At 38.4% G+C, this 22,997-nt stretch overlaps 1 protein-coding gene across 1 annotated transcript in view; it reads left to right on the top strand.

The window, feature by feature from the left end:
* ADGRV1 (adhesion G protein-coupled receptor V1) overlaps nt 1-22,997 on the top strand; it is a 441,777-nt gene that overhangs the window by 55,167 nt on the left and 363,613 nt on the right. The window contains exons 13-21 of the mRNA XM_063456378.1: nt 7,545-7,725; nt 9,150-9,313; nt 10,210-10,333; nt 11,383-11,646; nt 12,047-12,173; nt 13,450-13,667; nt 16,305-17,048; nt 18,710-19,083; nt 21,433-21,609. Coding sequence (XP_063312448.1) covers nt 7,545-7,725; nt 9,150-9,313; nt 10,210-10,333; nt 11,383-11,646; nt 12,047-12,173; nt 13,450-13,667; nt 16,305-17,048; nt 18,710-19,083; nt 21,433-21,609 — 2,373 coding nt within the window. The remainder of the gene's footprint in view (nt 1-7,544; nt 7,726-9,149; nt 9,314-10,209; nt 10,334-11,382; nt 11,647-12,046; nt 12,174-13,449; nt 13,668-16,304; nt 17,049-18,709; nt 19,084-21,432; nt 21,610-22,997) is intronic.

Raw genomic sequence — 22,997 nt, 5'->3', positions numbered from 1 at the left:
CACTATGGGAGGGAGGGGGGGGATAAGGACCACTATGGGAGGGAGGGGGGGGGGTTAAGGACCACTATTGGAGGGAGGGGGGTATAAGGACCACTATGGGAGGGAGGGGGGGTATAAGGACCACTATGGGAGGGGGTGGGATAAGGACCACTATGGGAGGGAGGGGGGTATAAGGACAACTATGGGAGGGAGGGGGGGTATATGGAGCACTATGGGAGGGATGGGGGGGATAAGGAACACTATGGGAGGGAGAAGGGGGATAAGGACCACTATGAGAGGGAGGGGGTGGGATAAGGACCACTATGGGAGGGGAGGGGAAGTAAGGACCACTAGGGGAGGGGAGGGTAAGGACCACTAGGGGAGGGGTGAGTCAGGACCACTGGGGGGGGGGGGGGTGAAGGAACACGGGGGTGGGGAGGTAAGGACCACTGAGGGAGGAGGGGGGGAAGTCAGGACATATGGGGGGGGCGGCAAAATTTTTTTTGCCTACGGCGGCAAATATCCTTGCACCGGCCCTGCACACACTGCATTCACACACTGCATTCATACACACACACACTGCATTCATGCACACACACACTGCATTCATGCACACACACACTGCACTCATACACACACACTGCACTCATACACACACGCTGCACTCATACACACACGCTGCACTCATACACACACACATACGCACACACTGCATTCATTATACACACACTGTAAATAAATATTCAATTAATATATTTTTTTTAGGATCTAATTTTATTTAGAAATTTACCAGTAGCTGCTGCATTTCCCACCCTAGTCTTATACTCGAGTCAATAAGTTTTCCCAGTTTTTTGGGATAAAATTAGGGGCCTCGGCTTATATTTGGGTCGGCTTATACTCGAGTATATACGGTACTTTGGAATTATCAGTAGCAAGAATGGTACAGCTGAACTTGAATAATACTTGATTTGAGGAAAGCTGTAGCAGGATTGCTGGACAACTTGATAGCAGACTTTAGTATGAGAAAATAAGATTATCTGTAGCAAGACAGGTACAGCTGAACTTGAATAATACTTGATTTGAGGAAAGCTGTAGCAGGCTTGCTGGAGAACTTGATAGCAGACTTTAGTAAGTTCAAATAAATCTTTAGCATTGTTAGCTCTTAACTCAGAGACTGTAAGTTACTTAACTTCTAGTAGTAGAGGGATTGTGTCCCCAGCTCTCCTCAGAGGCGGTTGCTTCCGTGAATGGTTGCCGAGAGTGCTGGTAGTTTGTCTGTGATGAGGAGAGATGATGGGGACTTGAATATTCCTCCAGTCCGGTCTAGTAGCGAGTGGTCGTCTCAGCGAGGTATGTGAGCCGGTGAGTTTGGCGCGGTACGCGTTTCAATAATCCAGCGTCTATCAGCTGGTGCGGTCGCATTAAATAGCAGACCGCGGCAATGGGGGTGTGGCTAAGCTCCGTCAAACCCGGAAGTATGAGGAGACATCGGGAGGCTTAAGGCCTGACAGTACCCCCACCTTAATGAGCAACCTCAGGGTGCTATCTTAACATGGTTTAGAAGGGTAGCGTCTATGAAAAGCAGAAATCAATTTATCAGCATGGATTCCAGAGGAGTTTTCCCAAGTATCTTCATCAATTCCATATCCCTTCCATCTAATGAGGTATTGTAAAGAGCCACGATGAATCCTTGAATCTAGAATTTTCTGAATCTCGTATTCTTCTTCACCCTGGACTAAAACAGGATCAGGAGAAGTAGTTACAGCTCCATGGAAAGGAGGATGATGAGTTTTAAGTAAGGATACATGGAAAACAGGATGAATTTTCAAAGTAGATGGAAGCTTCAATTCAACAACATTACAGTTGATTATTGACTTAATTGGAAATGGACCATGAAAAAGGGAACTTAACTTCTTAGATGGCCAATTTATGAAAATGTCCTTTGAGGAAAGCCAGACAAGATCCCCAATCCCATAATCGGGGGAAGAGTTTTCTTTAATATCAAAATTCTTTCTTTGAGTGGATGATGCAAATTCCAAAAGTTCATGCAAAAATTTGAATAAGGATGACATATGAGAGATTTGATTCGAAACTGAGGAGTTAGACGAAAGACTTGTCTGAGTAGGAAACAAGGAGGGATGAAATTCATAGTTGGAGAAAAATGGAGTCATTTTGCTACTAGTATGATAGCAGTTGTTGTATACGAATTCTGCCATGGGCAACCAGGTTATCCAATCATCTTGTAAGTGAGAACAATAACATCGTAGATATTGCTCCAAGCTTTGGTTGACTCTTTCAGTTTGTCCATCAGTTTGGGGATGATATGCGGATGACAGTTTACGTTGGATATGAAGAGAAGCACATAATGCGTTCCAGAATTTGGAGGTAAACTGAGTCCCTCGGTCTGAAATGATTTCGTCAGGCAGTCCATGAAGTTTTACAATATTGTCAAGAAATAATTTTGAAAGTTCAGAGGATGAGGGTAACATCTTTAACCCCTTAAGGACCAAACTTCTGGAATAAAATGGAATTATGACGTGTCAGACATGTCATGTGTCCTTAAGGGGTTAAAGGGATATAATGGGACATTTTCGTGAAGCGGTCCACTACCACAAGAATGGTGGTATACTGTTGAGAAGGGGGAAGATCCACCAAGAAGTGCATAGAAATGGATTGCCAAGGTTGTCCGAGAATCGGTAGGTTCAATAATTGACTACTTAGGTGCTGATGTCCATGTTTGGATCTTTGGCAGATTGAACAAGTTTTAACATATGATTCAACGGTTTTGTCTTGATGAGGCCACCAATAATGTCTCTTGGACAATTCAAGGGTCTTTTTTATACTTGGATGATCTGCCAGGGTAGAATCATGAATAAAATTGAGCATTTGATTTCTGAAAGCAGGAGGTACGTAAATTCGGTCCTTGAAATAGTAGAGACCGTCTTTCTTCGATAGTTTAACTGATGTAGGAAGATTAAGAGTATCCTTACTGAGTCCTTTTATGTCGTCGAGAAGGGAAGATAAAGTCCCAACGACTGTATGAGGAGGAGGTTCCAGTTCGGTGTCCGAATAACAAGAGGTTATAGCTGGTTCTTTAGTAGGCTGAAGGATTGGAATATGTTGCAAGCATGTTTCCTTGCAATAATCGGAGTTAAAGGTAAGAGAAAAGGGGACCAAGAGATTTGAGGGTTGTGGTTCCTTAACCAGTTGATCCCTAATATAATAGGAAAAAACGGTGATGGGATAACATCAAATATAAGATTTTCAGTATGAGTATCATTGGTGGTTACTTTTAGAGGGATGGTTTCATGAAGTATTGGTCCCGATGAAATGAGGGACCCGTCAATCACTCTAACAGGAACAGAAGTTCTTTTACGAATACAAGGAATTTTATTCTTTGTTACAAAGGCTGAGTCGATGAACACTCCATTTGCACCGGAATCGATGACAGCCTTGGTCATAATTCTTTCATTGCCCCACTGTAAAATGAGAATGATAGGGGACAATTGAGTATTTGCTGTAGAGGGGAGTACACTTAGGATGGAAGAGGCATGAGTCTGCCTACTGCCCTTTATCCGTTTCAATAAGGGGCAATCAGAGACCAAATGAACTTGAGAGGCACAATACATGCAAAGGTTTAATATACGTCGTCGATTTTTCTCTTCAGGAGTGAGGGGACTTCTTATTACCCCTATTTCCATAGGTTCGGTTGGTAAGGATGAGTTGTCAGAAGGCTTTGGAGGATGAAATTATTTTTTCCCAATTGAAGTTGAGAGAGCCTTTTCGGCCTTCCTTTCTCTAAGCCTTCTGTCAATGCTGATCGAAAGATGAATCAGAGCGTTCAAAGTAGTAGGGAGTTCTATTCTGGATAGTTCATCTTTTACAGCTTCAGATAAGCCGATTCGAAACTGGTTGCGCAATGCGATGTCATTCCATTGCATTTCTACTGCCCATCTTTTAAATTCAGCAATATAATCTTCAACGGGTCTATGTTTTTGTAGCAAGGTTCTAATTGTTAATTCAGCAGTATTTTGTTTGTATGGATCTTCATAGAGAAGAGACATGGCTTTAAGGAATTCCTCCAGTGAATCTAAGATGGGGTCATCATTGTCCAAAAAGGAATGGGCCCAGGACATAGGTTCACCTCTCAGAAATGAGATAACTGAAAAAACCTTAGATCTTTCTGTGGGATAAGATCTAGGTTTTAAAGCAATCAATAATTTGCAGGAATAAAAAAACTCCTTATATTTGGAACGATCACCATAGAATTTTTCAGGGTTACATACAGCAGGATCGCTAATTGAGTGCAGAACAGAATGAGGAGTATGTGTCTGTAAGTCTTTGACATAAGTGAGAATTCTTTCATTTGTAACCTGCGGGTCTTGCACACCTTGGTTAAGTGAATCGACTCGTTGATTCAGCAACAATACTTTAGAATCGAAATCTGCTGGTTCCATTACAATGGCTGGATTATTCTGTCACGTTCACAGTAAATGATGTGGAACACAACTGCAGATTTCTTAGGACTTTGATCTTTTATTAAGACACTTAGATGGAACTGAGACTTCAGTTCCAGAATTACAGTTACTGTTTCTTTAAATAATAAACGGTTTGTTTCATTTAGCATTGACAAGGTTCAGAATTCATTAGAGTCCGTTATTCTTGTTAACAGTTCAAATTATAAGAGATTAATTACTTTGGAATTATCAGTAGCAAGAATGGTACAGCTGAACTTGAATAATACTTGATTTGAGGAAAGCTGTAGCAGGATTGCTGGACAACTTGATAGCAGACTTTAGTATGAGAAAATAAGATTATCTGTAGCAAGACAGGTACAGCTGAACTTGAATAATACTTGATTTGAGGAAAGCTGTAGCAGGCTTGCTGGAAAACTTGATAGCAGACTTTAGTAAGTTCAAATAAATCTTTAGCATTGTTAGCTCTTAACTCAGAGACTGTAAGTTACTTAACTTCTAGTAGTAGAGGGATTGTGTCCCCAGCTCTCCTCAGAGGCGGTTGCTTCCGTGAATGGTTGCCGAGAGTGCTGGTAGTTTGTCTGTGATGAGGAGAGATGATGGGGACTTGAATATTCCTCCAGTCCGGTCTAGTAGCGAGTGGTCGTCTCAGCGAGGTATGTGAGCCGGTGAGTTTGGCGCGGTACGCGTTTCAATAATTCAGCTGGTGCGGTCGCATTAAATAGCAGACCGCGGCAATGGGGGTGTGGCTAAGCTCCGTCAAACCCGGAAGTATGAGGAGACATCGGGAGGCTTAAGGCCTGACAGGATCTTACGTCCGTGCTACTGATTTTGTTATAGAGGACTGCCTAGTCATACAAGATATAAATTTTAGGCTGGATCCCTCTATTCTATCTCCTGTAATGGCTCTATTGGGTCCGGATCCCTTAGGTACACACACTCCTGGAGATGGTACAGCTAACGGATGGCCTCAGGTATTACGAGAGTGCAGGTTTTGGTATATTCTGCACCATATATATCGGGGAACTGCTTTCTGTTTTGGATATCCAGACTATTGCGGACCAACCGCGCAGACAGTTTCTCCCATATCAAGATGACAGGAGCTACGGAAACCTTCATGGAGCAAACGGACACTGCCTTGCTCGGGTACCTAGATTAGGAAGGCCTGTTATCCGGTCTGAAGGTAACCGTACACATGGTTCACATGGTAAGACCGGACATTCCGGTTGTCTTGAGTTCCCCGGTCGTTACGATCTTGGGATAAGGGGGCAGGACTGCCCCATCTCCTCGGAACGCATACCTGGTGAACAGGGTTCGGAGATGGTGGGTCCTCCGTCTATTAGCTATTTCCCCTCGCGGGAGCCGTTTTGTTTTTCGATTCACGCTAACCTACTCTTCAACTACCGTCGAGGAGACCTACGAGATTTTGTGAGAGTACCTGGGGTACCCTGACTCCTAAACAGACACCTTTCACTCTTAGACGAGGACATATCTGGATGGAAATCTGCACTCCGGTTTGCACTTTCCATCCCTTTGAATATTTCTGGGATTCTCTATTCCAGAAAATAGTCGACCACTGTTTCCTCCACACGAGTTCAGTTCGGAACCATGAATGGACGTCCTTTTGGAATCTTTTCTCTACATAGTCCGAGGATTACACAGTCCATTTGGAATATCGGAATCACTTGGGATACGGCTAGTTTGACCACACTCTCGACTGCATTACAGATTTATTCTCGGATGAGACATCTCACCAGGTAGGCCAGGAGAGAAGGAATGATCATACTCGGTTATATTGCGTCTTGTTGGTGGACTTAGACGCATTCCTTGTGATTGGGGATCTACCTGCAAGGCCGCGTCGCCAGATGACCCTGACACGATCGGAGGAACCATCCTACAGATCAAGAGTTGAAACATGATGGCAGTTTCTTCTCGCGGCCATACGTCCGCAAACGGCCTTCGACATTTTACAACTACATGAAGATAGCTGATGGGTCAGCTTCCAAGCTCAGGTCCCGTCCGCTAGGAAGCGGGTGGCAACATCAAGTTCGATGGATCTATCAGCAAATGGTGTTTTTTCCGTGTTTGAGATGCTTCGTCAGCTGACATCTTCATTGACCCGTCTACTGTCGTTTTTTCGCAGTTGGTAAGTACAATTAGGATTACTCTGCTATCTCCTGGAATAGGTACCAGCGACACAAACAGCGTTGGATTGGTGATCTGAGCGTTGAAACAGCAAATACAAAGCCTCCTGTCATGTTATAAAATTGTAGATTATGCTAGCTTTAGTGTACCTATAATCTTAATTTTATTAATGACAGGAGGCGAGTATTTCCCACCCATTCTTTTCCCACCCTTGTTTTATGTTAAAAAATCGGATTAATCAGGTACGTATGCAACTTTGTTTGTTCTCTCTGCTACCTGTCGCCTGTTCTTATATCTATGTTTATTTTCATAAGTAGGGTTGGGATATCTACATATTAAGGTTTATTTTGGTTGCTACATTGGGTACCTACATGTTTATTCAGAGTACATTTCATTGGATAATCAACCTGTTCGATTCTGTTTTTTCTCTCGTTTCAGTTTACAGTCCATCAACACTGTCTAGTTTGACGATTACTCTCGGATGGTGGACGTCGTTATATTCATCGTATCTAGGACTTCGTTTCTTCCCCATGATGTTCTCTGCCTTTTATTCTGTTTTGTCGCAGCTTGAAAGAGGAAATGATGCATGGGGAGGGGAGTTTTATAGTACCTAACTTTTTTCTGATTGGTTGTTTTTTCTGTGCTGCTGTGGAGTTCTAGTAAAGAGAGACTTAAGCAAATACTCGCCTCCTGTCATTAATAAAATTAAGATTATAGGTACACTAAAGCTAGCATAATCTACAATTGTATTTCATGTAATCTAATGCATTTCTTTTAATCAGTAAGTACATTGGAATCTTGTAAACTATTGAATCAAAAGTAGGTGAATACGTCAATTACCAACATTTGAGGAACAGACAATAATGATAAAAATTAGACTTATTATAAGAAAACAAATACAATATGTTAAACTCACCTAAAATGTTCCGTGTATTTTTTTTCCAGCTGGATGAGATGTATTCAGTGGTCCTAAGCAGTCACGGAGACTACCCAAGTAAATTAGGAGAAGCTCAAAGAGTTAACATTACCATCCTAAAAAACGATGACCCCCACGGAATCGTTCAGTTTGTTTCTGATGACACAGTGATGAAAATAAATGAGAGCAAAGGAGGAGAAATTTATTCTGGTACTTATTTAACTTCCATCTGATTGTGCTCTAAAATGTTAGTGGAATTGTAGAGTATTTATAAATATTTTATGCATCATGCATAACTTTGATTTAGCAAGTCATCATATCTCATTTTGGATAATGCATACCAAATAGAAACATGTATTTCATAAGGACAAATTCATATTAAAAAATAAATAAAAATTGCCCAAAAGTTAAAATATTAAAGTTTATAGTGTTTGGAATAAAAAAACATATATTCCTAACTCTATAGTGACCTGTTCACTGTGACTGGCCCCCATCCGTGTGCATGAAAAGATGTGATTGACTTACCTTTTCTCTATCACTGTGCTGCACTCTCCACATGGGGATGCTGAATGTAGGTCCTGCACATATTGCAGGACCTAACCCAAGAAGTCCCTCTGGTGGCTCTATGAGTGACATCCGCTAAAGGTGTTACTAGACAACAAAGTAAAAGCAGGGTTTGCAATGGTAAGCCTGCAGAGACCTGCTATAGGCATAGGATAGGTATGCTAGATATAGCAACTAACAATTCTGTTTAAAATTGGGACTATTGTGATTCAAGGTGGCTGACAGATGTTCCCAGAATTCCATTCCTTGTTGGAAAAATGATGACTGTTAGTGTCCCCTTGGACTTTATGTTAGCAAACAATTCCTATGATAATAGAGCTTGTATCATAAAAGTCATATAGGTCACGGTTACAATACTGACTGTGATGTGTGAGTAATTCTTTTTTAATTTCTTTTTTTAAAGAAATGTAATATCTGTACAGCGGTGTCTGTATGGGAAAGGCTTTTTAGTGAAACATTGCTAAAGGCTCTGTAAGAGCAATTAATGGTGTGGAAAGACGGTGCAGTTTATAGCCCCATAAATATTTTAATAATAATCTAAAAAGTAGGATGCATTATAGATGAACACATTTTAACAGACAATGTGAAATCCGATTGATATATACTTTTGCAATGAGCACACCGTATTGCCTTCTGTAAGTAGACCACAAACACTAATGTCTTCAGCGAAAGCTGAAGTGGAAATACTTTGGGTTTAACATTGTCTATACAACAATGTAAATCTCACGTGCCCAATCTAACGAGTGAGATCACTGTATACCATTACAATATAACAGTTATTGAATTTACAAAACACAGCACATTAATATTTTAATGAGGAGAGCCATCTGCAGGGGTAAACCGAACATAGAATTTTAAATATCGGAGATCATTCTAACAGTTCTAACAGAAAGAATTGGATGCTATAGTAACAATCCAATATGTCCATATATTAGTTTGCATCCATCTATAACTCTAAACACAAGTTATTCACTGGTCTTAGTTCTTCTATTTTTAGTGAGCCCTAGGACAAGTGGTGGACTCGGTTTCTTTGTTTCTAGATGTGTAACCTACCATATTCTTGTTTTCAGTGAACTTTGAAGTAATTAGAAAACAAGGGCATTTTGGACTCATAAGTGTGACGTGGATAATCAGTCCTAATTCAACTAACGATGTTTACCCAACAAGTGGCATTCTTTATTTTAAAGATGGCGAGTTTTCAAAAGCCATAACTATTTCATCCCTTCCAGATGAGGTAAGCGTGTTTTAGTAAATGGCATACACTGCTTGGGTGGCAGATTCAGTCATATGACTTTGTATATTACATGAGCATTAGTAATCAAATGGTGAGATACCTCCCAGGTGCCACACCGCCTAAAATTTAAGTTTTTCTTTTTGGCCATTTGAAATATTAGGAGCTATGTGATGTGAAGGACTATTTATATAACAACAGGTTAGGGGAAAAAAGCTTCAAGTTGGGGTAGAATTCCTGATGCTAAACCATACTCTAATTATATTATATGGACAGTTCTTTCTAATTTGAAAACTTCCATTTGTACAATAAATTATTGCTTTCTTCTGGTTAAATATACTGGCTCTGCACTCCCTTTTTGAAGTAATTGTTGCACTTTTTAAAACTAGAAGATGCACACATACAGTTACTCAGAATTTAATATGGGGAACATTTTGGGCAACAAAACAAAGTGTGCTCTTGGGTCATTTGAAGTTGAATTTTTTCATATTATAACCAGCACACATTTAGGCCTTTGACTTTCTGAACCTCACTTTTGATTGAGGACCTTAGATCTGTACCAAATTGCCTAACAGACCAGTCGGAACTGGCTTCATCTTAAAAGATGGAATCACTTGCTTACAATATCCATTGCTCCAGAGTCCAGTGTGCATATACAAACAGTGAGAGAAAAAAAAGTGCTGCTCCAAAACTGTAGTAAAAATAAAACATTTTCTAAAAAATTAAATAAAGAATCACCCCACACAAACCACCTACAACATTTTTTGTTAATACTAATAGATAAAATGGTGTTTTGTTCTTTGTGACCCTTAATCATAGGCATTCTAAGCTGGCACTATGCTCATGCTAATATGGCAAAAAAGAATGTTAGTTCATTAATTCTTCTTTATATATTCTAGATTCCAGAAGAGAAGGAGGCATTCATCCTTACTCTTCAGAATCCTACAGGGGGCGCCAGAATGGGAGAAATAACCAATGCCATACTGGAGATTAGTAAGAATGACGATGCTGTCTACTTTGCAGGTATGTCATCTTTTTCCTGTTATAAATATTATATGTTACCTATATAATTATCTTTCGCATAACTGAAGAGGCAATATTATATCTGACTTCAATATTATATTTGTCAAATATTTAAATTAATGCAGGTGCCATGGACAATTTGTTTATTTATTCATTTCATCAACCATTAATATGTTTTATTAGCAAGGACACAATGATTTTTATCTAATTCCAAGTGTTTCCTGGAGAGTTTATTAATTTAAAAGCAATTCTTATATTTTATAAACATTTTAGTTTATTCTAATAAATAAAATAGTATGTTGGAGGGTCTGGCTAAACATGCAAAATTTAAAGCAAAGTATCCTAGGCTCTTTCATCTAAACACTTTAAAATAGGAAAAAAAGGTTAAACCCTATATTAACATATGGACGCCAATTGGAAACTTTGCTTATAGTCTCGTACTTGACAATACACACTTATTATAGCTCTGCCAACTGTTGGATGTTAATTGTGATTGCTGATTCAACAAGCGCTTCAAATCGTGTGACCACTAGGGATTTGCTGTTCATCTGCATGATTAGGAAGTGTAGTAGAGTCAGGACTGGGTAAACAGGTTCTGGACAGCATAGGTAAATGGATGAATCAGGTGCAGAAGATAGTTCTGAGCTGGAGATTTGGGATGGTGCTTGACTGTTAGTGGTGGATATGAGTTAGTGGTGGACGCAGAGAGCTAGTTAGTGTTGGATGGAGAGAGCTAGTTAGTGCTGGATGGAGAGAGCTAGTTAGTGCTGGATGGAGAGAGCTAGTAAGTGCTGGATGGAGAGAGCTAGTTAGTGCTAACCCATTAACTCTGTCTGGGGAGGGTTGAGAAAGAGAGAGGAAAAGGAGAGTCAAAGATCAGGCTACAAATGTATGGGATAGAAAATGAGTATGCATGTGTGTTTGTTGTATTTGGTTCTTTATCTTTGCATGAACATATACAATCCTCTCAACAGTACACTTAACTGTTAATGATAAAATTGCCTTCCATGGAAATATATGAAATTCTAATAAGCAACCTTGTATTTCAGAGCCTGCTGAGATATGGGCCGAGGAAGGGGATAGCGTGAACTTCACGGTTGTGAGGAATGGATCTGCTGATTATAAATCTTCGGTCATGTATATCACTGTCAATGGAGCTGCAACTGCTGAGGATGGAGACTTTCTTTATAGTTCTGGAGACCTCATAGAATTTGATATTGGACAAAGGTTTCAGAATATAACAGTGCACACTAAGGAAGATGACGTTCCAGAAACAGATGAACCTTTCTATGTAATACTGCTAAATGCAACAGGTCAGAAAAATATATATAAAAAAATTTATATTAATGACAACTATAATACTTTTATATATATTATACTTAAGTTGTAGGGTAGTGACAATTGAACATACGTATTTACTTCCACATTAAATTTGTGTTTTCCTTATATGGTACGCACTATCAATATTAACTAGTTAATGATGACAAAGACTAGATGGAAAATCATTTTTTGTCTTTGTGTGTACTCATAAGAATAAGGCATTGTGTTTTTTTTTAACAATAGCTCCTAAAGAACTGTTAAGCCTTAAAGACATCTAATCAATTGAAATCATAAAAACAGAGCAGTTGCACTGGCTATTGGATTAATTATTTTCTTTAAAAACTTAAACGCTAAGCATTGCAGCTAAATATAAACGCATATTTTTGTTATAAGGTGACACCGTGGTGAGTGGTAATGACAAAGCCACAGTTATAATCAAGGCAAATGATGACCCGAATGGAATATTTTACATTGAGCCAGTTGACAAAACTGTTGAAGAAGGGGCAACCAATGATGTCAAGTAAGGATATTGTTCATGGTATTAATATAATTTCCTTTCAGTATTGACCTTTAACTCTTTCCTATCCACACTCATGTACGCACGTTTTGCATATTTGCAAATTACATTTGTTTATTGCAAACTAATTTCATTTGCACATTATGCTTTTAGCAGTATCCAGAAGTTCACAGCGCAGTGATACCAGCAGCCATGCTGAACTTCAAACAGCTGAAGAATGCAGAGAGACTGACTGTAACTGTAACTCACTGTGCTCAGCTGTCTATGTTCTGACTCCTTCACAGAGTGAAAGGCAAATGGAGGGTGGCTGGAGAGGCAGGACTGAAGAGAAATGTCATTCCATCCTCCCTCCCAGAGTGTAAGATATTAAAGGGAAAAGGTGGGATTGCAGTTAGAAATGCTGGCCACCCTCCCTCACAGAGAATACGTTAACAGTGAGCAGACACCAGCCAGTCTCTCACTGCAAAAATTTTAGTATCTCCAGTGCGTGTTTATACGTCTCTGACATTGTCTATGGCTGTGTGTCTGAGAACAAGTTTCATTGAATATCCATGTTGCTCAAAATTATTCAAATTATTACACAAGAGAAACATTTTAATTTTCTAAATACAGTGCAATCAATCTCCCTGCTACCTGCTTTGTAGATTTTATGTTCTTTTCCTTACCCTAATTATCTATGTATTACATATATACAGGTTATCTGTAAGCAGATGCTGTTCCTTTATTGACGTTATTTGCCATCTGTCCAGGAATACAGTGTACGTTGGCCAATTTGCAAAGTATGCTAGGCCAGCCAAATATGCACACAATGTCTAGCTAGCTAGGCTCTTTTAGTATTGCACAAGACTGCTGGAGAACAGAAAACATTGTTGAGAAGAGAAATGTGGTTAGTAGACTAGTAAACACGTTTTCCTAGTAGAGAAAGTTGTCGAGTAGACAATGTTGGGTAGTAGACAAGTAAAGGTGTTTCAGAAGGTTGAGGAATACACAAAGTGGAAAAGAAAAGTTTGGGTAGCAGACCATGTCGGGAAATAAAGAAGAAACATTCATAGTTTCCATTAAATTTAACCCTCGTTTCATCCTGATATATTCCAAATTATATTGCCAATGATGGGAACATGTGTGGGTGGTTGAAGCCATCTGTCCATAATTCTATAAGAAACCTTATGAATACATGGTGTTTGTGTGTATCATGATTTAAATTTATGATTAGATATGAGTCTCTGTTTAATAGAATCATGTTATTTCCATCACTTTTATTACTATTTTCTCATTTTAGGGTGGTGAGGAGCAGAGGACACTTTGGAAGTGTATTTTTGAACTGGCAACTTTTTCAGAATAATTCTGCCTTACAACCCGGCCAGGAGTTTCATGAATCCTCCGGAACACTTTTATTCAATAACCAGGAAGAATTTAAATATATTACTCTACGTGCTATTTCTGACCAGATTCCTGAATTTAATGAATTTTACACATTAAAACTGGTGAATATTTCAGGTATGTTTTCTTACTGATGTTGTTTTACTCAGGAAGATCGTCGGGTGCAATCTTTGATGCTGAGCATTGTCTTTTTATAAGTGGACCCACCACCTCTAACCTCATCTCCTAGAGTTTATGTGATGATTGGATTGTGTATTCCTTAATTTTACCAAGAAGAAAACACCTGCAAAATTCAAGTTTCATACTACAATAAGGGATATACATCACTTTGAGATAAATGCTTTAGCTTTGAATAAGATAGTCACTCTGCAGGCTGAAAGGAAGCAGGTAAATATGATTTTACCTGCTTCTTCTTTCTTATGCTTTACATACTCAATGTCCTATCCCTAGGAAAAGTGCATTGGCAAAGTTAAACATACAGTTAGAAGTTTTCCTCACATTGCAACACCCTGGCAGGGGGAGAAGAGGGGGGGTATGATCAGTTTAATAATGCAGAGCAGGCTTCGGTGTCAGGTATCTCTCTCCTCCTGCTGCACAATGATGCCCTATTTCTGTCATTGGTGGACTACTCTGAAACTAATATGGGTGGGTAATAGGGATGGGGAGGAGGTTGAAGAAACTCCCATTGCTGAGAGGCGTGCCCAGCTAGGCAATCTGACAAAGTTTATAGCTAGAGTAGAAACGTTTAATACATATTTTTTCAAGGTTTTTCTTACTTTATTTTAGTTTCTGTATTTGCTTACATTTTTGCTTTCTGGTTTTAAAATATAAATGTCAATTGATGCATTAAATTAATTCCTGCATGGAACTTTGTCCAAAGGTTGGTGCAGAGCTGATGGAAGAACTCTTGGGTGTGCCTGGGTGGGGTGGCAAGGGTGCTGCTTGTTGCAGGTTGTGCCTGTGTCGCCAGCGTTGTCAATTTTGCTGTGGAGCCTTCTGCACTAGGTTGCGGTTGATTCAGACCGCGTGTAGTGAAACCAGGCCTGTCCGCCATTTTGGGCCTTGTAGCTTCTGTGCTGCTGGAGTGTGCACCAGCATCTGCTATGTCATCTGAGTTTGTGGACTCCCTTGCTGGCGTGGACCGGGATAACCCCCTCCGGTCCATGGGGGGGGGGGAGTGATTTGCGATTGTCCCCTCTTCAGCCTGAGAACCGGGAGAGCGGCTGTCTCTCCGCGGCTCCTACCCGTGTAGGCCGCAGATTGCGGTGTGGTCGTTTTAGCGGCGGGGAGCCCCGTGTCAGTTATCCCCGGGTTCAGCATCCCCTCCTGAGCTGGAGGGTAGTGATCCGCAGCCGGCACGATCTGGTGGACGGGCGTAATGCCCAGAATCAGGGCTTCAGATGCGGGAGCTCTCGCCATAGATGTCTGGCTCGCTCGGCAGTTAAGCTCCGCCGTAAAAAGTATTTTTAAATGTAAACATCTTAAACATCTGCAGAGATCATGAATGAATAATTCTCCCATTGGTTTTCATGGGTTCATTATATATATTTCATAAGCCTAAACATGATTTTTTTTAAAAACATGAACACTGGCTTGCCAATATTTGCCATCAGTATTATTTACTAAGCTAAAACATCTTATAAATGGACAACAGAATTGCCTATTTCAGGTCAAAGTACCTGAGCTGGAAAAATAGTTGGAGATTTTTATAATTCAGCAAATTTTACCTAGCTTTTTAATTTCCCTCCTGATTTCAGCACAGTGATATAATGAATACCCTGGTATGTGTTAAGATCCTTACAATTGATAAAATCCATAGCTTATTTAAATGTTGATTTTTAAGGCAAGGTTCAACATACATCAGTCCCAACTTTTTTTTTTTTAATTCTTTATTTTTGTTTTGTTCGTTGTATGTAAAATAACAGATGTCAGAAATAGTACAACGGTAGCAGAAAACATAAATAGTATAAGGGGGAGCACAGGAACACACTTTTAGAGCTGCATTCCAACATAAGTTTAAGTCAAGTTTTCAAAGTGTAGCTTAAGTCCAGCTGACTCTTCGCTTAGAGTCTGTTGTTTTGTTTGCCTTAGTTGTGTCTGTAGAGCCGGATACTTGTTGGGATGGTAGCAGGCTCATGTGAGGAGATTTTATTGCTAGTGTTGGGGTAGTCTGTTGTGTTCGTCCTTTGGTGTGCTAGGACTGTGTTGGTCCCAAACCTTTTTTAATAAGGCAGTGAAACCTTAAAAAAATGCATTAGCCAAAACAGTTAAATATAAATAATTGTGGAATAGTTTCCACCTTAACCTTTTTAACCTTTACTTTGTTTTTTTAAACAGTGTTTAGAACAAATTATTATTGTCACAGTTTTGTTTCTTAAATTTACAAAACTGTACTTGGTTCCTCTGTATGCTTTTTGCTGAAAGTGCATCTTAATTATTCACCCAGCCATCCTGGACTAATTCCTTTCTTCTTTCACTTCTTCTCCTGAAATAACCAATAGACATCAGGTTCAATGAAAGGAGTAGGAAGCATGTTTTCATTAAAGCCACCAGCTAGGTGAATTTATGGAATAGCTACCAATCTGCTTTAAAACACACCTCCCTTTGCCACAGATAATATCACAGAGTAATGAAATTTGTCAATGGTCATATTTTTTAAACCAGAGCACAGCAAAGAAAAATAATCAAGTGTTGAGCCCAAATTTGAGAAATTATGTATTTTGCTATAATTACTATAAATGCCATTATTTAAAGGTGGGTTTCCTGGTCCTGGTGGAAAATTGGCTCTAAAAGACCTCAGTGTGATGGTGATGATTCCGTTTAATGATGATCCTTTTGGAGTCTTTGTTATAAGTCCTGAAAGCCAGATTCGGGAAGTAGCAGAAGATGTACTTTCAGAAGATGATATGAGCTACATTACTAACTTTTCAATTTGGAGACATCAAGGTACATTTGGAGATGTTCGGGTTGGCTGGGAAATTTTCTCCAGTGCATTTATGAAAGGCCTACCACCATTTCTGGACTTTTTGCTCGTCGCTTCATTCCCATCTTCAGTACAGCTGCAGTCTCACATGCGGCGGCATCACAGTGGAACTGACGCATTGTATTTCAGTGGTGCTGAAGGTGCATTTGGCGTTATTGAACCGCAATATTACCACAATATGAATACTACTCTGACAAATTTTACCTTCTCAGCCTGGGCCATACCTTACGTGGATACTAATGGATTTATAATATCGAAGGACAATGACAATGGATCATTGTATTTTGGAGTCAAAGTTGAAGCAAACAACTCTTACATTACATTGCTGCTTCATTATATGACACTTGGATTTAACAATACTTATGTGGCCAAGGTTGGCATCCCAAAGTTTATTGAAGAAAATGCCTGGACACACCTCTTAATCACATTAGATGATGGCTTCATTGAGTTTTATATTGATGGAAACCCTGTCCCTGGAGGAGTCAAGAGCCTGAAAGGCGAAGCAATTATAAATGGTACAATGTTATTTTTTTGTATTATTATACATGGATGAAACTTATATATATATATATATATATATATATTAATTGTTCTTATGTAGGAGGGTAACTACATTAAATGAGACAAATACCGTGTAACAACGAAAGTAAATATACAAAGCATATTAATGTTATCATCTTTGTATCACTCAAGAAATATGTTACCAAAAAGACCAGGATATAACATAATGGAATAAATAAGATGTTGCATTTAAGTGGAATATTTACCTTATTTTACATGCTGCAGTATAAAAAAAGTTGCAAGAAATGCCATAAATGGATATTGAATGGAGGGCGTTTGTAGAATAAGAAAAAAACATCTGAATGAGATGTTTACTAGTCTAGAAAGATTTAGCCTGTGTTAGAAGAAGCAGTAGTATCTTAATTAATTAATTTTATTTTATTTTAAATGTATTATTTAAATAATGCATTAAAATATGAGTTACTTCCAATGGAAACGTATTATTATAGAATGCATTAAGTATATAATTATCTAATTCAGGGGTTCCCAATTCATTTTTCTCGTGGAACCCTTTGAGATAGTGTACCTACATCGTGGAACCCCCGGAAAAAAAATTGTGCCATAGCACAAACTTTTTAATTAGCAGAGTGTAATGCTTTCTTTTTTGCCAAATTTATTTTTTTCATACATATGCACACCCATTTCTACAGATAGTAAACAGATTGTAGTACGTAGGAGCAGGTGTGCTTTTGTGTGTAGAGTTGGTGCTTGTATATAATTTTATATGATTTTTTTTTTTTTGAAGTTTTAATACAGGGGTGTGTTTTATGTAATGTTTGCATTTGTGTGCAGTGGTGTGTTTGGATGTAGTGTTGGATTTTTAAATGTGGATGTACATTTGTGTGTAGTGTTTGAGTGAGATGTGTGTTTGAGTGTTTGTATATCATTATGGAGCTTGAATTCAGGTGTGTTTTTGTATGTAATGTTTGTGTTTGTAGTGATGTGTTTGCATGGTATGTTGGTGTTTAATTGCTAGGATGTATGCACATACACAGCAACATACATACATACATACATACTTACACAGATAAAATACACATCAACATAAATATACACATATAAACACACTGGCACATAAACATACAGACACAAAGATACACGCACTGACACATGCACACACCTTGACAAACAGATACACACAATGGCACATACATATACATTGACATACAGATACACATACTGGCACACACACACACACACACACACACATTCAGAGACACACAGGGACCTTGACACACAGATACACACACTGGCACATACACACAGGTACACATATTGGCACATACACACTCAGATACACACACTGGCACATACACACCCACTGACACACAAATACACACACTGACACACAGATACACACACCCACTCAGATACACACAGTTACATGTATGCACACCATTTCACACAGATACACACACATGTCATAATTTATATATTTGCCACCCTCCTGTTAGCATCACTTTTGTCTGCAGGAAGGTTTATTTGACAGTCATTTAAACACTATATTACAATCAACATCAAAGAGTAATTAGCAGAATTTGTTTTAAAAATGTAAACAGGAATACTTCCAAAAAATAGCATCTATATGTAATACCTATTTATTTTCCTCTTTAAGGACCAGGAACATTCCGTGTTGGTGCTGGAGCAAATGGAGGAAACAGATATACTGGAATGTTACAAGATGTTAGAATTTATGAACAGAAATTGTCTCGAACAGAGATAGCTGAACTTCATGCCACTCCAGCAAAGAGTGACTTGCACCCAGTATCTGGATATCTAGAATACAGGCAAGGAGAAATACACAAGTCATTCATTGTGTCTGCACGCAATGATAGTGAAGAAGAGGGAGAGGAACTTTTTATACTAAAGTTAGTATCAGTATATGGGGGAGCTAGGCTCCCTGAAGGGAACACGACAGCACTTATACATATTCAGAAAAGTGATAATGCCAATGGATTGTTTGGATTCACAGGACCCTGCATTCCGGAGGTGAGTAAGGCTGTGAGATTGCCATATGGTATTATTATTGTTTTATTATTTATATAGCGCCATCAGATTCCGTAGCGCTGTACAAAGGGTGGACTAACAGACATTTAATTGTAACCAGACAACTCGACATACAAGAACAGAGAGATGGAGGGCCCTGCTCAATGAGCTTTCATGCTAGAGGGAGTTGGCTATAGTGACACAAAGGGTAAAAGTAGGGGTATGAAGTAAGTTGTTAGAAAAATATACGCTGAGGGCTTAGTAGGTAATATTTGACAGTTGCAGGAGAGGAGTCATGGAGGGTGGAGGATAAAAACCTGCTAACAGTTTAATTGAATTGTATTGAAGATCATGGTGATTTCAGAACATTGCGAACTGAGCAAAGATAACTATGGTAAACAAAACACACAAACAAAAAAATAATAAATACAATACAGTTTTTTTATTATTATTTTGATCATAGGATATTAGTTAAAGAAGCAAGTCAAATTTTAACTGAAAATGTATATCATTGCATGACTGGTGAAGCCCATAATGAGTGGGCCTGCCTGGAAGGTAGGTGGTTTTCCCACTAACGGAGCGTGTTAGAAACATAGAAACATAGAAAGTGATGGCAGATAAGACCCATTCGACGCATCTAGTTTGACAAATGTTTTAAATAACTTCATCCTGGCTACATAGTGGACGATTCAGTAGTGCTGCTGAAGTGTTCTCTGCATGGTCCTAGTGCCCCTTGAACAGCACAAGCACATCTAATGATGCACTTGCGCTGTACTGCCTGAGGATAGTTCCCTGGGACATGAGGAAACAAAATCGGGACATCGGCAAAGTATGGGACTGTTCAGTCGAAAGCAGGACAGTTTTGAGGCATGTTGATGAATTGACACCGTATTCCAGATTTTTCTAAATCTTTATATCGACAGATTGAAGGCTGGTATCTACCCACTTAACCATAAGCCATTTAACCTTAAAAGTGCTTACTTCAAGTCTAGTATACCGTGTAAGGTACATTTCTGTACCCTAAATCATTTTAAGTGAAAAGTGCTAAATGTTAAGAGACAATCCATGGCAAATAACTCCTTATTTCGCACTTTGCCCAGAATAGCTCAGTTTTTCCCTTGAAAAATCTCTCCCATAGCCATTCACATATTTATATCTTGTTAGAAATTTTTCAAAAATGATCTTGTAGTCTTTGCATACATTATTAGTTATGCAATTTATTTATTATTTATGTGTTTAAATCATATTGCTCTGTTACTTAAGACCTTCTGTGCACACAATCCATTTGTCTGTTATAAAGTATAACAGATGAATGATATATAAATAATATAGAATATAAATATTTCATTGTTTTGTAAACCTATTAAAGTCCAGTTGATGATTACTGCAAGTGGGCAGAGGTATATGCTACTTCCCTAATCTCTCTCCCTAACTCCATACACAGAGAATCTGGGTTAAATCTTAAAAACAATGCCTATAAAATAAGAGAAAAACAAGGAAACATAACATGGGATTTTTCACTAAACATCAAGTTGTAATGAATTGAAAAACAAAGGTTAGAGCAAAATATTCTGGTTATAATAGCGTAGTTGCTAAATTTGTATAATTTTATTTACTGAAAATACCCATATGTGTTTAGTTCCAGCATTAAAAAGCAAGACATCCCAATATCATGTAAATGGCGGTAAAACTGAACATGCAGATTGGTTCCAAAATTCCAAAATCCATTTTTATAGGAAAGGACTTTGCTGTAGACAACTGTGTTGTCCAGTACGTATATAGAACCAATGGCAACATTAATGCAAAAGAGGTATAACAAATGCAATTTTAATTTTAAAGTGTAGTTACTTTCAAGTTACTTTAAATTATAGAGTTTAAATGAATTTTGCATCCCATCCAGTGCAATTGGTAGACATCCCACCAAATGTCCACCTTCTCAAATAAATGTTCTTGTTTTCATTCCAGTTACCCTTATATCGTATCTTTGCTTTAACAGAATCTCCTTTATACCTATTAAATATTACCATGGCGTGTTATATAAAGTAGTTTATCTCAAGATTATATAATATGTCATACATTCTTCTACTTTATGTTTGTGTCAACAGCAATGTTCAACAAGTGATTGGTCTTCATCAAGGCTTGATAAAGATCTTCCACTGGTTGAAAAGGTGATGTTTAAATGTTTCTAGTTGTGATTAATACTGGCGAGCCATCTTGCCTATGTTTGCCAAATAGGCTGTTTTGGTAAGTGTACATTACACAGTTTTTACAATTATTATCCTATTTAAGTCTTTAATAACAATTATTATCCTATTTAAATCTTTGACACACCCTTGACATTTTATCTTCCAGTCTTCAGATGAAGGCTCAACCATATCTTGTATTGTCGAACGAACTCGAGGTGCTCTAGATACAGTTTATCTTTTCTACATCATATCCCAAACTGGCGCCGTTAATGCTAATGACACATTGACGGATTTTGCCAGCAACAGTGGAAACATCACATTCCTACCTTTGCAGAGATCAAATGTGAGTATTTGTTGTTTAGAATGTTGTGTAAATAATCTTCAAAAATCAGAAGTAGTAGTTTGTAATATTTAAGGTATAGAATTTAATAATGATGTTTACATGCAGATTTCTTCACTAATGTGTGAATTGTTGGTTTCAAATTTCAGGCAAATTTCCCAATTTGGCTATTTAAGCCTACAATTTTAAATTCACTTGGAATACCCAGCAATTCATTATTGATTGAGTAAACCTGTCTGGTTTTCATTCTTTAAAGCAATTGTAAAAGTTTATATTTCTCAATATCGCTTTTGGACCTGATTTCTGCTGAGAGTGTCTCTTTGCTCAAGATAAAATTGCAGACCACTTCGAATGTAACATATTTGAACTTACCTGTAGTGAATATGTCGATTTTCAAATTCGTTTTACCAAAGTGTTTAAAACACGGAGTTTATTTCTTATGCTTCTCTTTAAGTTAGGAATGTCTGTCTTCATGTCGGCCCCTACCTCGAAGTGCTATTTCATGTAAATTTAATGTCACCTCGGCATTATATTACAGCATTGTGTCAATAAACATACCGTACTGAAATTACGTTGCTTACTGAATTCTCATGAAATATACATCTTCATGAAAACAACAGGCAGATATAACATTATAACAAAGCATTATTTGAACCTTGAAAGATACAGCAGAACTAAACTATAGTCATGACACAATCTGGGGATGAATTTGAAAACTCCAGATACAGAGATAGTGTAATATACTATGCTTAACCACTTTACTTAAAGACGTATAGAAAAAAAATAATGCATTTATTTGAAACATGGAATGTATTGCTAGGGCAATAAAAATGTCTGGTCAACCATAGGATTAAGATCCCAAATGATCCTAGGCAAATACATGGTTCCGGGGTCCATGTCTAACCCCCTGCCTAGGGTCACCTTAAAGTTAATCCTGCTCTGAGGGCAACATATCTTTACCCCTGCCTTTTTTCTTTGCACCTATAAAAGAGAAAGTAGGTATGAGTCTGCTTGTTGTTCATTCTGAATAATTATAGGTGGAGAAGTATGACTCCTGTCAACATTAGGCAATCAATATAGTAATATTAAAATAAATTAGTGTACAGCACTGCACAGCTTAGTCTAGTTAAATTGGGAATTACTGTTTGCCCTGTATTACACACATGGAATAGTTAACAGTGATCTACCAAATACAATTACAGACATACTCTTGCATCACTAAAAGGAGTGTGTTCTAGACTTTGAGATTCATTTCGGACAAACTGTTATTTTTCCGGAATTTGGGCTGTTTGGTTGATCGGCTGAAGTAATGCTGAACATGTTTGTGGTTTTATATGTTATTTTGTGATATTTACATACCACCCAAATTCTAAATGACGCCCATAACTTTA

The sequence above is a fragment of the Pelobates fuscus genome, chromosome 5 (genome assembly GCF_036172605.1).
Source record: "Pelobates fuscus isolate aPelFus1 chromosome 5, aPelFus1.pri, whole genome shotgun sequence".
Lineage (NCBI taxonomy): Eukaryota > Metazoa > Chordata > Amphibia > Anura > Pelobatidae > Pelobates > Pelobates fuscus.
The sequence above is the reverse complement of the archived record's forward strand: the minus strand, read 5'-3'. Positions and strand labels throughout refer to the sequence as shown.